This window comes from Marmota monax, unplaced genomic scaffold (assembly GCF_021218885.2).
Source record: "Marmota monax isolate L192 unplaced genomic scaffold, Marmota_monax_Labrador192_F-V1.1 WCK01_AAM20220418_F8-fsc00062, whole genome shotgun sequence".
NCBI lineage: Eukaryota > Metazoa > Chordata > Mammalia > Rodentia > Sciuridae > Marmota > Marmota monax.
Window position 1 is genome coordinate 1493660 of NW_026695221.1, and position 17720 is coordinate 1511379.

Consider the following 17720-nt stretch of genomic DNA (forward strand, 5'->3'; position numbering starts at 1 on the left):
AAAAAAACAGTAATTCTACATAATAATGGCCTGTTTCTAATGTATAGTTGACTTGGTAGAAACTAATGTATAGTATAAAAGAGATAATCTTTCAGTCTTACAATTACTGTGCTTCCTATTAAATATAATTAGGAATTACTGCTGAATGTTAATGCATTCTTGAATTCTTGAATTCATTTTAAATCTCAGATAGGAAAAAAGAGTTTCTCAGGATGAATTTTGTTAAGTTAGAGGCCAAGATTAATTTTTGTCAATTAAGATGTATGTAAATGATATTGCTAAAAAAGAGGTCCATTAATTCTATAATTTGCTTCTGCCAACTAATTGGCTATTCAGAAGTTTAAAACCATGTTTATTTCTTTATTTCATGAGAGAAGTCTTTAAGAAATCCATATTTTTACTTTTTCTATCAGTATTTATTTTAATTATTCCTTGGGATAAAATAAGTTTAAAATTTCAGTATGTACTAGTTTATAATAAGCTGGAGATTGAACTTTTAGACTTTTAATAGCATCAGACTTTCTAATATATAATTTTTTAATCCTTAGGCCCAACCTAGATGTGTCCTGATCCAGAAAGCCTGGCTGATGGGGGTCATCCCGGTGGTGATGGACTGTGAGAGCACTGTGCAGGAGAAGGCCCTGGAGTGCCTGGACCAGCTCCTGTTGCAGAATATTAAGCATCACAGTAAATTTCATGGGGAGGATGACAACCAAGTACTCGCTTGGTCACTTCTTGCCCTCCTCACTACAGAAAGCCAGGAACTAAGGTATGTTAACTATATGATTTTTGCTTCTCATAGAAGGCTTTATGACTTTTTAATAATAAATTTTTCCATTGCAAGTATTTTGGCATTTTTGTGGTGACTGTTTTTGTGTCACAATTGATTGCTTTCTTTGCTTCCCTCTGTCTCCTTTTCAATTTGATCTGGTATTTAAATATCTGTTACAAAACATTGATGGATGCATCATATTAGTACCTTCCCCTAATACTGGTTATTATGAAAAATGACTTACAAATTAAACTTTTTGTAACACTTTATTGGATTAGTGGACTTAATAACATTGCAATACTTTTTCCATTTGATAATATTTATTGAGCTTATACTACATATAGTGAACATTTTGTTAAGGGTGCATGCATAATGATACATTTTAATCTGTATTGTAGTAATCTTATAATTGATTTGTGTGTGAGCTATCTTGGTTGCTTTTTTCTTTTTCTTGTATTTCTTTATCATACCACGAATATTTCCCTGCTTTTTACATATAGTTATGGAAGAATAATGCAATAGAAAGAGTAATAGAATTGAGTGTCATAAAATACCACTCTGTGGCGGTGGCAAATTATTCTTTTATTCTATTTATTTATTTATTCTTTTTATTCTATTTTATTCTCTATGACTGAAAAAACATTCATTCAGTAAATATTTTCTCACTACCAACTAGGTGGCTTTACTGAGGTTTCCTAGAAGGGAGGGATTTAACCAGCAATAGAATCAGCTGATTTTTTTGTTGTTGTTGTAGGGCTATATTATTATGCACAACCAATGTAGTAAAATTTCATGGTAAAATGATTAAAAGTAGAATCAATTTTTCACACAAACACAAAAAGAAATCTATGATAGCTCGAGACGCTTTTGGGAGGTTTATTCCATTTTTCTTTTTTTCAAAATTTTATGTCTCAGTATGTGTATAGAGGTACATAGAAAATTAAACAAACCATTTTACAAAGAAAATATACCCATGTAACTACTATCTGGGTCTAGAAATAGACCATTGTGGGGCCCAAGAAGTACCCTCAACCTCCTTCCAGCCAGCCTCCTTCTCTTTTCCTTAGTGGGGGAGCTACTCTTGTGATTTTTTTATTTTTTTTTAATCTTTTATTGATTTTATTTTTTTTAAAATACATGACAGCAGTGGAATGCATTACAATTCTTATTACACATACAGAGCACAATTTTTCATATTTCTGTATATAAAGGATATTCACACCAATTGATGCCTTTATACATGTACTTTGTTGTTGTTTTTTTGCATTATAATTCTTTTTTTTTTTTAATTTTTGTTGTTGGTTGTTCAAAACATTACATAGTTCTTGACATATCATATTTCACACTTTGATTCAAGTGGGTTATGAACTCCCATTTTTACCCCGTATACAGATTGCAGAATCACATCAGTTACACATCCATTGATTTACATATTGCCATACTAGTGTCTGTTGTATTCTGCTGCCTTTCCTATCCTCTACTATCCCACCTCCCCTCCCCTCCCCTCCCCTGTTCTCTCTCTACCCCCTGTACTGTAATTCATTTCTCCCCCTTGTATTTTTTTTCCCTTTCCCCTCACTTCCTCTTGTATGTAATTTCGTATAACCCAGAGGGTCTCCTTCCATTTCCATGCAATTTCCCTTCTCTCTCCCTTTCCCTCCCACCTCTCGTCCCTATTTAATGTTAATCTTCTTCTCATGCTCTTCGTCCCTACTCTGTTCTTAGTTATTCTCCTTATATCAAAGAAGACATTTGGCATTTGTTTTTTAGGGATTGGCTAGCTTCACTTAGCATAATCTGCTCTAATGCCATCCATTTCCCTGCAAATTCTATGATTTTGTCATTTTTTAATGCAGAGTAATACTCCATTGTGTATAAATGCCACATTTTTTTATCCATTCGTCTATTGAAGGGCATCTAGGTTGGTTCCACAGTCTTGCTATTGTGAATTGTGCTGCTATGAACATCGATGTAGCAGTGTCCCTGTAGCATGCTCTTTTTAGGTCTTTAGGGAATAGACCGAGAAGGGGAATAGCTGGGTTAAATGGTAGTTCCATTCCCAGCTTTCCAAGAAATCTCCATACTGCTTTCCAAATTGGCTGCACCAATTTGCAGTCCCACCAGCAATGTACAAGTGTACCCTTTTCCCCACATCCTCACCAGCACTTGTTGTTGTTTGACTTCATAATGGCTGCCAATCTTACTGGATTGAGATGGTATCTTAGGGTGGTTTTGATTTGCATTTCTCTGACTACTAGAGATGGTGAGCATTTTTTCATGTACTTGTTGACTGATTGTATGTCCTCCTCTGAGAAGTGTCTGTTCAGGTCCTTGGCCCATTTGTTGATTGGGTTATTTGTTATCTTATTGTCTAATTTTTTGAGTTCTTTGTATACTCTGGATATTAGGGCTCTATCTGAAGTGTGAGGAGTAAAGATTTGTTCCCAGGATGTAGGCTCCCTATTTACCTCTCTTATTGTTTCTTTTGCTGAGAAAAAAATTTTTAGTTTGAGTAAGTCCCATTTGTTGATTCCAGTTATTAGCTCTTGTGCTATGGGTGTCCTATTGAGGAATTTGGAGCCCGACCCCACAGTATGTAGATCGTAGCCAGCTTTTTCTTCTATCAGACGCCATGTCTCTGATTTGATATCAAGCTCCTTGATCCATTTTGAGTTAACTTTTGTGCATGGCGAGAGAAAGGGATTCAGTTTCATTTTGTTGCATATGGATTTCCAGTTTTCCCAGCACCATTTGTTGAAGATGTTATCCTTCCTCCATTGCATGCTTTCAGCCCCTTTATCAAATATAAGATAGTTGTAGTTTTGTGGATTGGTTTCTGTGTCCTCTGTTCTGTACCATTGGTCCACCCGCCTGTTTTGGTACCAGTACCATGCTGTTTTTGTTACTATTGCTCTGTAGTATAGTTTGAAGTCTGGTATCGCTATATGAAGTCTGGTATCGCTATACCACCTGATTCACACTTCCTGATTAGCATTGTTTTTGCTATTCTGCGTCTTTTATTTTTCCATATGAATTTCATGATTGCTTTCTCTATTTCTACAAGAAATGCCGTTGGGATTTTGATTGGCATTGCATTAAACCTATAGAGAACTTTTGGTAATATCGCCAGTTTGATGATGTTAGTTCTGCCTATCCATGAACAGGGTATATTTTTCCATCTTCTAAGATCTTCTTCTACTTCTCTCTTTAGGGTTCTGTAGTTTTCATTGCATAAGTCTTTCACCTCTTTTGTTAGGTTGATTCCCAAGTATTTTATTTTCTTTGAGGATATTGTGAATGGAGTGGTTGTCCTCATTTCCATTTCAGAGGATTTGTCGCTGATATACAGGAATACCTTTGATTTATGCGTGTTGATTTTATATCCTGCCACTTTGCTGAATTCATTTATTAGCTCTAATAGTTTCTTTGTAGACCCTTTTGGGTCTGCTAGGTATAGAATCATGTCACTGCAAATAGTGATAATTTAAGTTCTTCTTTTCCTATTTTTATGCCTTTAATTTCTTTCGTCTAATTGCTCTGGCCAGTGTTTCGAGAACTATGTTGAACAGAAGTGGTGAGAGAGGGCATCCCTGTCTTGTTCCAGATTTTAGAGGGAATGCCTTCAATTTTTCTCCATTCAGAATGATGCTAGCCTGAGGCTTAGCATAGATTGCTTTTACAATATTGAGGTATGTTCCTGTTATCCCTAGTTTTTCTAGAGTTTTGAACATAAAGGGATGCTGTACTTTGTCGAATGCTTTTTCTGCATCTATCGAGATGATCATATGGTTCTTATTTTTAAGTCTATTGATGTGGTGAATAACATTTATTGATTTCCGTATATTGAACCAGCCTTGCATCCCAGGGATGAATCCTACTTGATCATGGTGCACAATTTTTTTGATTTGTTTTTGTATCCGATTCGCCAGAATTTTATTGAGGATTTTTGCATCTAGGTTCATTAGAGATATTGGTCTGTAGTTTTCTTTCTTTGAAGTGTCTTTGTCTGGTTTAGGAATCAGGGTGATGTTGACCTCGTAGAATGAATTTGGAAGTTCTCCCTCTTTTTCTATTTCCTGAAATAGTTTGAAAAGTATTGGTATTAGGTCCTCTTTAAAGGTTTTGTAAAACTCTGCTGTATACCCATCTGGTCCTGGGCTTTTCTTAGTTGGTAGTCTTTTGATGGTTTCTTCTATTTCCTCAATTGATATTGGTCTGTTTAGGTTGTCTATATCCTCCTGACTCAATCTGGGCAGATCATATGACTTAAGAAATTTATCGATGCCTTCACTATCTTCTATTTCATTGGAGTATAAGGATTCAAAATAATTTCTGATTATCTTCTGTATTTCTGAAGTGTCTGTTGTGATATTGCCTTTTTCATCCCGTATGCTAGTAATTTGAGTTCTCTCTCTTCTTCTCTTCGTTAGCATGGCTAAAGGTCTGTCGATTTTATTTATTTTTTCAAAGAACCAACTTTTAGTTTTGTCAATTTTTTCAATTGTTCCTTTTGTTTAGATTTCATTAATTTCAGCTCTGATTTTAATTATTTCTTGCCTTCTACTTCTTTTGCTGTTGTTTTGCTCTTCTTTTTCTAGGATTTTGAGATGAAGTATGAGATCATTTATTTGTTGGTTTTTTCTTTTTTTAAGGAATGAACTCCAAGCAATGAATTTTCCTCTTAGAACTGCTTTCAATGTGTCCCATAGATTCTGATATGTTGTGTCTGTGTTTTCATTTATCTCTAAGAATTTTTTAATTTCCTCCTTGATGTCTTCTATAACCCATTGATCATTCAGTAACCTATTGTTCATTCTCCAAGTGATGCATGATTTTTCCTTCCTTCTTTTATCCTTGATTTTCAGTTTCATTCCATTATGATCAGATAATATGCATGGTATTATCTCTACTCCTTTATATTGTCTAAGAGTTGCCCTGTGACATAATATATGATCTATTTTTGAGAAGGATCCATGTGGTGCTGAGAAAAAAGTGTAACTGCTTGATGTTGGGTGGTATATTCTATATATGTCAATTAAGTCTAGGTTATTAATTGTGTTATTGAGTTCTATAGTTTCCTTATTCAACTTTTGTTTGGAAGATCTGTCCAGTGGCGAGAGAGGTGTGTTGAAGTCTCCCATGATTATTGTATGGTGGTCTATTAGACTCTTGAACTTGAGAAGAGTTTGTTTGATGAACATAGCTGCACCATTGTTTGGGGCATATATATTTATGATTGTTATGTCTTGTTGGTGTATGGTTCCCTTGAGCAGTATGTAGTGTCCCTCTTTATCCCTTTTGATTAACTTTGGCTTGAAATCTATTTTATTTGATATGAGTATGGACACTCCTGCTTGTTTCCAAAGTCCATATGAGTGATATGATTTTTCCCAACCTTTCACCAGTCTATGTATGTCTTTTCCTATCAAATGCGTCTCCTGTAGGCAGCATATTGTTGGGTCTTGTTTTGTGATCCATTCTACTAGCCTGTGTCTCTTAATTGGTGAGTTTAAGCCATTAACATTTAGGGTTATTATTGAGATATGGGTTGTTCTTCCAGCCATATTTGTTTATTTCTGTTACTAAACATGGTTTGTTTTCCTCTTTGATTATTTTCCCCCCCTTTACTGTCCTACCTCCCACTGTTGGTTTTCATTGTTATTTTCCATTTCCTCTTCCTGTAATGTTTTGCCGAGGATGTTTTGAAGAGATGGTTTTCTAGCTGCAAATTCTTTTAAATTTTATTTATCGTGGAAGGTTTTAATTTCATCTTCCATCCTGAAGCTTAATTTCGCTGGATACACAATTCTTGGTTGGAACCCATTTTCTTTCAGTGTTTGAAATATGTTATTCCAGGATCTTCTAGCTTTCAGAGTCTGTGTTGAAAGATCAGCTGTTATCCTGATTGGTTTACCCCTGAATGTAATCTGCTTCCTTTCTCTTGTAGCTTTTAAAATTCTCTCCTCATTCTGTATGTTGGGCATCTTCATTATAATGTGTCTAGGTGTGGATCTCTTATGATTTTGCACATTCGGCATCCTGTAGGCTTCTAGGATTTGGGATTCTGTCTCATTCTTCAAGTCTGGGAAGTTTTCTCGTATTATTTCATTGAATAGATTGCTCATTCCTTTGGTTTGGACCTCTATACCTTCCTGTATCCCAATGACTATAAGTTTGGTCTCTTTGTGTTATCCCATATTTCTTGGATGTTCTGCTCATGGTTTCTTAACAGTCTTGCTGAGCTGTCTATGTTCTTTTCATGTTGAAATACTTTGTCTTCATTGTCTGATGTTCTATCTTCTAAGTGATCTACTCTGCTGGTAGTATTCTCGATTGAGTTTTTAAGTTGGTCTATTGCTTCCTGCATTTCTAGGATTTCTGTTTGTTTGTTTTTTATAACCTCTATCTCCCTGTATAGTTGATCTTTTGCTTCTTGGATTTGTTTATGTAATTCATTGTTGAAGTGATCTTTCATTGTCTGATTTTGCTGTCTAATGTCTTCCTTGAGACTCCAGATCATCTGAAGCATGTATATCCTGAATTCTTTATCTGACATTCCATCTGCTGCAGCTGTTACCTCTTCTAAAGTTGAGTTGACCTGCATTGCTTGTGGTCCTTTCTTTCCTTGTCTTTTCATACTGCTCGCGTTTCTTTCTGCTTGGTGCAACTGTTGTGTTATTGAAATTTTCCCCCTATATATTTATATTGCTCTTGTATAGTTGAAAAGTCTCCCTTGCAGGGGCGGGCGGCGGCTGTGCTCCTTCTCCAATTGGGGTGATCTGTCTACCACGCTGACGGGCCACTGGGCCTGTTCTGCCGGTCGGTTACAGGTCTGCCTACCTAGCAGGCATGGGTGGCGGCTCTGCCTGCCCCTCCTCCAATTGGTGTGACGTGTCTACCACACGCGCAGACCGCTGGGCCTGTCCTGCCGGTCGGTCGCAGGTCTGCCTACCTTGGGGGCGCGGGCAGCGGCTCTGCTCTGCCCCTACTCCAATTGGGGTGACATGTCTACCATGCCGGCTGGCCGCTGGGCCTGTTCCGCCGTTCGGTCGCAGGTCTGCCTACCTTGCGGGCACGGGCGGCGGCTCTGCTCTGCCCCTACTCCAATTGGGGTGACGTGTCTGCCACGCCGGCAGGCCGCTGGGCCTGTTCCGCCGGTCGGTCGCAGGTCTGCCTACCTTGCGGGCACGGGTGGCGGCTCTGCTCTGCCCCTACTCCAATTGGGGTGACGTGACTACCACGCCGGCGGGTCGCTGGGCCTGTTCCGGGCGCGGGCGAAGGCTCTGCTCTACCCCTACTCCAATTGGGGTGACGTGACTACCATGCCGGCGGGCCGCTGGGCCTGTTCCGGGCGCGGGCGAAGGCTGTGCTCTGCCCCTACTCCAATTGGGATGACATGTCTACCGCGCCGGCAGGCCACTGGGCCTGTTCCGCCATTCGGTCGCAGGTCTGCCTACCTTGTGGGCGTGGGCGGCGTCTCTGTTCTGCCCCTACTCCAATTGGGGTGACGTGACTACCACGCCAGCGGGTCGCTGGGCCTGTTCTGGGTGCGGGCGGCGGCTCTGCTCGGCCGCTACTCCAACTGGGGTGACGTGACTACCATGCCAGCGGGTCGCTGGGCCTGTTCCGGGAGCGGGCGGCGGCTCTGCTCTGCCCCCTACTCTTGTGATTTTAACACCACGTTTTACTTTGCTCTATTCTTGAACTTTATATAAATGGAATTCTGTGGTATGTCTCTTGTGAATCTAATTCCTTTCATTCAACATAATGTAGAAGTCATTCAGATTATTATGTCGATCATTCATGTTAATTCCTGGACACACACACACAAATACACATAAGTGTGATATTTGTGACTGAAACACAATCAAATTTATGTTGTGAACATTCATATACATATCTTTATATATACACATCTATTGGGTATATACGTAGGAAAATTATTGTTAAATAATAATGTTTGTATTCATCTTTAAATAAAAACTGCTAGAATTTTCCAGAGTGGTAATTGCAATTTACATTTTTACTATTAGTGTATTTCAGTTGTTCTGTGTCTCAAACAGCATTTTGAATTTTTTTTTTTCTTTTGGTGAGTGAGATCGGTATTTCATTGTCTTCAGTTTAGACTCCATGTTGACTAATGAGATTGAGCCTTTTTTCATGTGGATTACCACTTAGACATTCATATTTGTGAATTACCTGTTAAGGTCTCTTGTCTTAGTTTTTATTTGATTGTTACTCTTTTGCTTATTCATCTGAAAGTGTTCATTACATTTTCAATAAACAAGCTTATATATTGCACATGTCTTCTCCCACTCTATGGTTTACCTTTTTACTCTTTACTTCTTCTTTTTTTGGTGGTAGAGATTAAACCCAGGGCATTCTCTACTCTTTTGATTGTGTTTAGTCTGTTATTGGTTTTCTTTGTGATTAGCATATCATCATTTTATTGGTTTTTATTTGTGGTTCAAATTATTAACACGTTGTACAGATTAGTGGAATTCACTGTGATATTTCTATACATGCATATGTTGCGCATTGATCAAGTCCTACTGATCATTTCGTCTTCTACCCTCTCTCTTTCCTTCACCTTCCTACCCTATTCCTCCTACCTCAGTTCCTAATAATCCCTCTTCTACTTTTGGGTTTCTTTCTCTCTTTCTTCCTTCTTATTTATTTATTTTTGTTTGTTTCGTTTTGTTTCCACATATCAGAAAGAAATGCAGTACTTGTCTTTCTATGGGTGTCTGATTTTGCTTAACATGATGTTCTCTAGTTCTATCCATTTTATTGCAAATGACAAGATTTCACTCTTTTTTATGGCTGAATAATACTTCCTTTGTATATACACTCTTTTCTTTATCCAGTTATCTGTTAATGGACACCTAGTTTGATTTTATATCTTAGCTATTATAAATAATACCACAGTAAACATGGGGATGCAGGTATTTCTTTTTTCTCTGCTGACTTCATTTCCTTCTGATATATGCCCAGGAGTGAGATAGTTTGATCACATTTGATCATATGATCTATTTTTAGTTTTTTGAGAAACCTCTATACTGTTTTCCATAGTGGTTGTAAAGTCTTTTCCTACCGTATATTTGTGTAAATATTTTCTTATATAATCTCTTAGAAGTCTGTTATAGTTTTCTTTTCCCTTTCACTGTTAGATCTTTAAAATTTATCTGGTATTGAATTTTGTATACCATATAATTAGGGATCAAATTTCAAGTCTTTCTAAATAAAGATCCAATTGAAATATTAATTGAAAAGACAACTTTTATTCTCTGCTTTGCAGTACCATCTTTATGACAAATAGGTTGTTCTTAATTCTAGTTCTGTTTTACTCCTTTTTTGTATATCTGTTTCCCGTTTGGTATCACAGATTTAATTATTGTGGCTCTGTTGGGTCTCTATAGTAGAGTAAGTCTTGTGTTGTTCCCCCCTTGTCCTTGTATAGTTCTTTGATATTATTTAGTTATTCCAGGCTTTATTCATATGGCTTGGAATATTCCACTATTAAATCTTTTTACTGAATTATTATTGCATTTTTTATTTCTAGAATTTTTATTTTTTTACAGTTTTCAGTTTTCTGTTGAAACTGTCAATCTTGTATTTTGCTTTCTTGCTTATACTAGGCATAAGGACTTTAGATTTGTGCATCTGATAACTTCACTGGTTGGGCGAAGTCTGCTTTGTATTTTTGGTATGTCTTATGTCCTCATATACTGTTGCATGCTAGAAAAATTATAAAAATTGATCATGTACTACCTTCCTAAGGCCAATATCAAAAATTACCAACCAATTCATATGGATCAGATAATATTCACTGAGCATTAATAGTAAGGGTTAAAAAGCCCCAAACAAAACATTTAAACAATTCCACGGTCAGAGACCAGTGAATTAGTTTTGGAACTGTATATACAGAAAAACTTGAAGAATCATATAATGGGGTACTTAGAAAGAAATGTATAATGTTAAATATTTAGAAAAGGTAACAGACTGGCCAGGTGTGGTGGTGCAGGTTGGGAGGCTGTAGCAGGAAGATTGCAAGTTTGAGGCCAACCTCAGCTACTTAGTGAAAAACTGTATCAAAAAATAAAAAGGGAATGTGGCTAAGTGGGAAAGCACCCCTGGGTTAAATCCCTAATACCAAAAAAAGGGGTGGAGGGGAAGCACAGACTGAAAATGAACCACCTACATGTTTAGCTTAAGTTAGAAAAAGTAACTGAGTAAGCTTGAAGAAAAATACCAAAAAATAAGAGCAGATATTACTGTACTGGCTTAACAAAGAAAAACCAAGTCTTCAGAAAGTTTAATGGAAAGGACGAACTGCTATTGAGATTTGCCAAGAGAAAAGAGAAGACACAGATAAATAGTATTATCAGTGAAATGGGTGGTAAAATTACAGTCATATAAATTTCTAAAATGTTTAGAATATATTACTATTTTTATAAAAGAGTATATATAGTTCTTCATACTTGTTTTTTATTTAAAGTTTTCATTGATATAGTCCCCTATATTAATTTGCTATGATTGCCATTACAAAATGCCACAGAATATATTTCTTGAATAACAGAAATATATTTTCTCAAGTTCTGGAGACTAGAGGTCCAAGGTGAAGGTTCTGGCAGCTTTTGTTACTCTTGAGATCTCACCTTGACCTACAGATAGCCACATCTGTGCTGCCTATCTTTCCTCTGTGCGTGCATATCCCTAGTATCTCGTTGTGAGTCCAGATTTTCTCTTATAAGGACAACTGTTACATTGGATCACAGCCCACTCTAATGGCCCTCATTTTAACTTCATCACTTCTTTATAGGCCCTATATTCAAATACAATCACATTCTGAGGTTATAGGGGTTAGAATTTTAACATAAAAATTTCAAAGGAACACAATTCTGTACCTAGTTCTAAAGGGAACAGGTTAAATCTTCTCAGCACTAAGCCTAAGCAACACCTTGCCTGGTACATTATAGCACCTCAGTGAATACCTATTTGAATAGTTATTGTCAATACCTGCTATGGTTGAATGGTCCCTCCAAAGCGCATGTTGAAATTTAATAGCAGTGTCTGGAGGTAGGACCTTTAACAGGGACTTTTTCTTGCCTCTTTACCCATACAGATATCCACACCACCCTTTTGGGAGAACACAGCACGCAAGGCACCACCTGGCGGCAGAGAATGACCTCAGTGGTTGCTGAAACTGCTGCTGCTTTATCCCCAGACTTCCCAACCTCTAGAACTATAAGCAATAAATTGGTATTCTTTATAAATTACTCAATCTCAGGTATTACTTTATAACAACAACAACAACAACAAAAAAAAAAACAAACAGGCTAAGACGGCACCATAAATGAAATTAAAACACAAAGAACAAATTGGAAAAAGTATAACATTTGATAAAGGATGATGTCCTGTATCTACTAATAATACTTATAAATCAATAAGCATGATCTCCTAATAAAGAAATGGATACATTCTCTTAAAATACAGTTTGCAAAAGTTGAAACAAATGAAAAACAGAAGCATATTGAATCTGATATTAAATTTTTTAACACTCAGAGGAGTTAAAATAAATTTTATGTTCTCAAAATGTGAGACTTGAAAAGAATCTGAGAAAATGGACATTTTTACATCTTTGGTTAGAGTATAAATTGTCTAGACTTGTTTAGAGGATGATCTAGCATTGTTTCTCAACATTTGCCATCCCAAGAATGTGTTTCTTCCTCCCCTGAGTGCTCCAGCCTTCCTGGGCAGGCTGTCCTTTGTCATTTTGCACTCTACCCAGAGCGGTCTTTCTGCATGCATAATTTCTTCAGAGAGCTTCATAAGATGTCCTCAATTATAGCACTTCTTGCATCCCTCATCTTTCCCCACATGGGTTTTATGTCCTAACAATCCCAGCCTATTCCCCACACCTTCTTGCCTTTTTGAACACCACACTTTCAGCATGGTATTCTCTGTCCCTAAAAGGACAGCCTTTCCTCCTTTGTTTGCTCTTGTTCCTCAAGATTTTCTTTATTTCCCTCTGGAAGTCTTACCTGACTCCCCTGGTCTGAGTTACTTACATTTCATGTGTTCTGTAACACATTTTAACATGTGCAGTTGAGGTGTACTGTACAATTTGAGAGTATGACAGCATCCTCCACAGGCTTTGTTTTCATTTTCAGATATGGAAAACAGCCTATGGATATTTGAGATCACAGGTGAGAAATACAGGTGAAAGGCAGAAAATCTATTGAGGGTAAATGAAAGATGGATGATATGTAGTGAAGAAAGTTTCTGGAAAAAGAATAGTGCCGCAGTCCGGCTACAGCAAAATAACCGGGGAGTGACGAATAACTTGTGTAGATTGATACAGCAGGAGTGGAAGCCGTTTATCGTAGGACCGGAGCAATATTTATACATTCCACACAGCTTATCTTAATTAGCATAAACTAGATACATCAGTCAACCAATAAGGAATCTCCACACTTAATGGCTCACTGGCGTTACTTCACAAACCACTCCCTCTGGCATTTTGCCAGGCACCATCCAGACTTGTTTACGAACTCTAACATTCCCCTGGCAAAATGCCAGGTGTTATTTTGACTTGTTTACAGACTCTAACAGAATAGTGTTTCAAGGTTTGAACTTCATAGAGTAGGAGGAGGGCCAGAGATGTAACTCAGAGTTACAGTGATTGCCTATTCTGCTGAACACCCTTGGTTTGATTCCCTGCACAAATAAATGAATAAAGTAGGAGGAAGGAAGTTCAGAGATAAATGTAATCAAAAGATAAAGTGGAAAGAGAAGTACAAAAGAGGACATGAACACTAGAGCTTGCTAGCATTTCTTTTCTCAATAAAGCAGTCATAAGACTCATTTGCCTACAGTCAGAAAGGAAAAGGTAGAGTAGGGCCCTTAACTGTAAAGATTTAGGGTAACCACTAAAAGACATGGGCTAGTTCAAAACCTCTTACACCAGTAATTCTGGTGTAATTGATTTGTGAAATCTGCCTTTAATCATAATATTAAGATGTTACTTGCCATTTTTCACTCATTCTTTCATGATAAGATAGTGGAATTTTGCTGAAGCCATCTGATAGATAATAGTAAAACATAAAGAGGGAAGCATATATGAGAATTCCCCATTTTAACATTGACACTCATCTCATTAAGTTTATTTGGTTTGGGAAAAGAGTTATTTTTGTTAAATACTATATATATGTACACAAAGTAGAGTCACACCATTTGTGTTTTCATATGTATACTTAGGGTAAACAAATTTAAAAACATTTGTTGATTGCATAGATCATATATATAAACATACAGTGTTGTCATTTTTAAATGAACCAATTTTTTAAATTTCTAGGTTTCAATTTCTAATATGACAATAATAATCCTCAAATAATAACAACAGTAATTCTCATAGACAAATTATTTGGGATGGTCAGTAATTTTGAATTTAAAGAGGTTCTGGGCTGGGGGTGCAGCTCAGTGGTAGAGCATTTACCTAGCATGCTTGAGGCCCAGTGCCACCCAAAAAACAAAAGAAAAAAAGGAAAAGAATTTAAAGGATCCTTAGATGAAAAGGCATGAGAGTCACTGATCTTAGGAATCTGTTTTAAAAATCAGAAGCACTCTTAAGCACTTTAAGTGTTGGAGAAGAATTCAACTCATTTGCTCCTCTCAGGTTGCTCTCAATCCAGTGGAAATTCCAAAACAAAGTAAAATCATGATTTTAGTAGAAAGTAAATTACACCCACTTTGGAAGAAAGTAAGCACAGAGGAAGGGCATGTAGCATTTTTGTGATTTCCTCCTGCTTTCCCTCTTCCTTTGTCTCTTCTTTGTTCATCCTTCTCCTTCCTTTTTCTTACTCCTTCTCTTCTTCCTTTCAACCTTAGGGGGGTGTTTTTTCCATTTTCTGTTGCTATTACAAAATACTTGAGGCTGAATATTTTGTAAAGAAGAGAGGTGAAGGGCTGGGGATATAGCTCAGTTGGTAGAGTGCTTGCCTCGCATACACAAGGCCCTGGGTTCAATCCCCAGCACCACAAAAAAAAAAAAAAGAGAGAGAGAGAGAGGTTAATTTAGCTCATAGTTCTTGAAACTCTAAGTCCAAGATCAAGTGGCCCCACCAGATTTAGCCTTTGGTGAGGAACTTGTGGTAGGTGACATCACAAAGGCAAGAGCATCCATAGAAAATCACATGAGGAGACAGGAAGCCAAAGAGATTCAGGGGCCAGACTTGCTCTTTTTGGTAACCACTTGCTTTGGTGAGAACTAACTTTGAGAGACCAGTATTAATCCCTTCTGAGGGTGGTGACCCCATGACCTCATTACCTTACTTCTATGGTAAAAGTTCCACTACCTTTAATACCTCCATGGTGAGGACTAAGCTTCCTATGAATTCTGGGGGGCACATTCAAACCTTATGCAAACCATAGTAGATAGCTTCCTAGAAGTGGTAGCATGAGCTAAATATTGGGGAACATGTGGGAATTAATCAGGCAACCATTGAACTGAGGATTTCCAGGTAGGAAATAGCAATGCAAAGGCCTGAGAGGTCTGAAGGCTCCACAAATTCGCTAAGGAAAATGACTTTCAAGTGCCATTGACTTGAGGTATAGAAAGAAAGGTCAGGTGGGGACCAGGAGGAGGGCTGGAGATGGGAGTCCAATTTTGAATGTAGTCTTGGATGCTTGATCACATGTGAGAGGGGAGTTCATTGTAATGAATGAGATCCATAGAATAAGCTTGTAGGTAAGAGAAAACAGGACCAGGAATAGAGCTTTTCAAAATCAGCAATTAAAGTGATTAGAATGAAAGAGATTAGAGAAGGGAAATAAAAGTGATCCACTAGGTAGAGCAGAGTAATAAGGGTGACTAATAACAGTTTATACCTCTAAGAGATACCAAATAAAACAGAATAAGTTTACTGACTATTGATTTTGACATTAGGAGACAGTCATTGGTGCTTTTTGGTTAGCATTTATTGAATCTCATTCTGTTGTTTTGTTGTTATTGTTTCTCATTCTAACTAGGTAGGTACTGTCTATGATTGATTTGGGGGTGTGGCTGAGGAGTGAGATGAGAAGTACTTCACATATAAGTTGTCAGAGGAGCCAGATTTGAGACTTCAAGGAGGTTCAGAGAATTTTTTCCTCATTCTGTTGGTTGCCTTATAGTAAAACCACTTAATATAGTAAACCAGACCCAGCCTCCAGAAGCATTTTTAATTTTATGTTTAAAGGTTTTGAAATCTGTTTCTAAGTGATATTAATAGGTTACAGCAGATTTTACCTCTTTTTAAAATTTTATTTCTTCTAATTTGTTATGTGACAGCAGAATGCAATTCAATTCATATTGCACAAACGGAGCACAATTTTTCATGTCTCTGGTTGTACACAAAGTAGAGTCACACCATGCATGTTTTCATACATGTACTTAGGGTAAACAAATTTTAAAATATTTGTTGATTGCATAGATCATGTGGTGTTAGCATAAATATCGTGAGCTATGGGTAGTAAAACTCTTGATTTGGAAATATATTTTAAACAATAGTTAATTTATTAATAAAACCATTCATTTATGTACAAAACAATTTATTAATAAATTTATTAATAAAACCATTCATTTATATACAAAACAAACATATCTATTATCACAGTAAGCATAATATACTTACTGTGATAATAGATGTTTGTTTTGTATAGCTATCTTGACTGTATGCTTTGAGAATTTTCTTTTAAAAAATATTTAATGAAGAAGTCTAATTAATCTCATGTGTGTGTGCTCCAGCAGTCTAAGGAAGAATTAATTGGAGGAAGAAGTATGTTTTTTCCTTTGCTTAATATATAGAACATGGCTTTGTCTCATGAGTCAGGGTCTCAGTACTATGGTAAGAAGTAAAATAAGAGACTGCTTAAAAATAATAGTGATATAATATGAATACTTTAATACATCAGAAGCATTTTTATGAGGTGATCTTTATAATCACCTTTTTAAAAATAGTGTTATTGTATTTTTTATACTTTAATTTTATTTGTTTATATTTATGTGGTACAGAGGATCAAACTCAGTGCCTCATGCACCGTAGGCAAGGGCTCTACCACTGAGCTACAGCTTCAGCCTCCAGAAGCATTTTTAATTTTATGTTTAAAGTTTTCAAAATCTGTTTCTGAGTAGTATTAATAGGTTACAGCAGATTTTACCTCTTTTTAAAAGTTTTATTTATTCTAATTTGTTATATAGACAACAAAATGCAATTCAATTCATATAGAGCACAATTTTTCATGTCTCTGGTTGTATACAAAGTAGAGTCACACCATTTGTGTTTTCATACATGTACTTAGAGAAATGATGTCTCATTCCACTGTCTTTCCTATCCTCATGCCCCCTTTCTCACTCTCCCTCCCCTTTGTCCTATCTAAAGTTCATCTATTCCTCCCAGGCTGCCTCCCATCCCCATTACAAATCAGCATCCTTATATCAGAGAAAACATTCGGCATGTGGTTTTTGGGGATTGGCTTACTTCACTTAGCATTATATTCTCTAACTCCATTTATTTACCTGCAAATTCCATGATTTTATTCTCTTAATGCTGGGTAGTATTCCATTGTGTATATATACCACAGTTGCTTTATCCATTCATCAACAGAAGGGTATCTAGGTTGGTTTCACAATGTAGCTATTGTGAATTGAGATTTTATCTCTTTTACTATAGTCATATTTAAATGCTAGGATGTGGTTTCTTTCAATCCTTCCAGTGGATAAAAACAAAAGGATAGTATTTCTATGTTTTTATCACTATAGCTATAAATTCTGGATATATCCATTATGGTAACCTATCCTTTAGGTTTGTATGGAATTTGTGGATGGAATGAGGATAAGAAGGGTCTCAATTATGAAATTTTATTCATTTGAAAATAATTATTTTGTAAGGGAGAAAAGCAAATACAA

The 17720-nt window shown here is 36.7% G+C and overlaps 1 protein-coding gene across 3 annotated transcripts in view; it reads left to right on the forward strand.

Annotated features, from left to right (window-relative positions):
- Ncapd3 (non-SMC condensin II complex subunit D3) overlaps positions 1–17720 on the forward strand; it is a 79010-nt gene that overhangs the window by 27351 nt on the left and 33939 nt on the right. For all 3 annotated transcript variants that reach the window (XM_058575301.1, XM_058575302.1, XM_058575303.1), the window contains one exon: positions 549–769. In XM_058575301.1, the coding sequence (XP_058431284.1) occupies positions 549–769 (221 nt within the window). The remainder of the gene's footprint in view (positions 1–548; positions 770–17720) is intronic.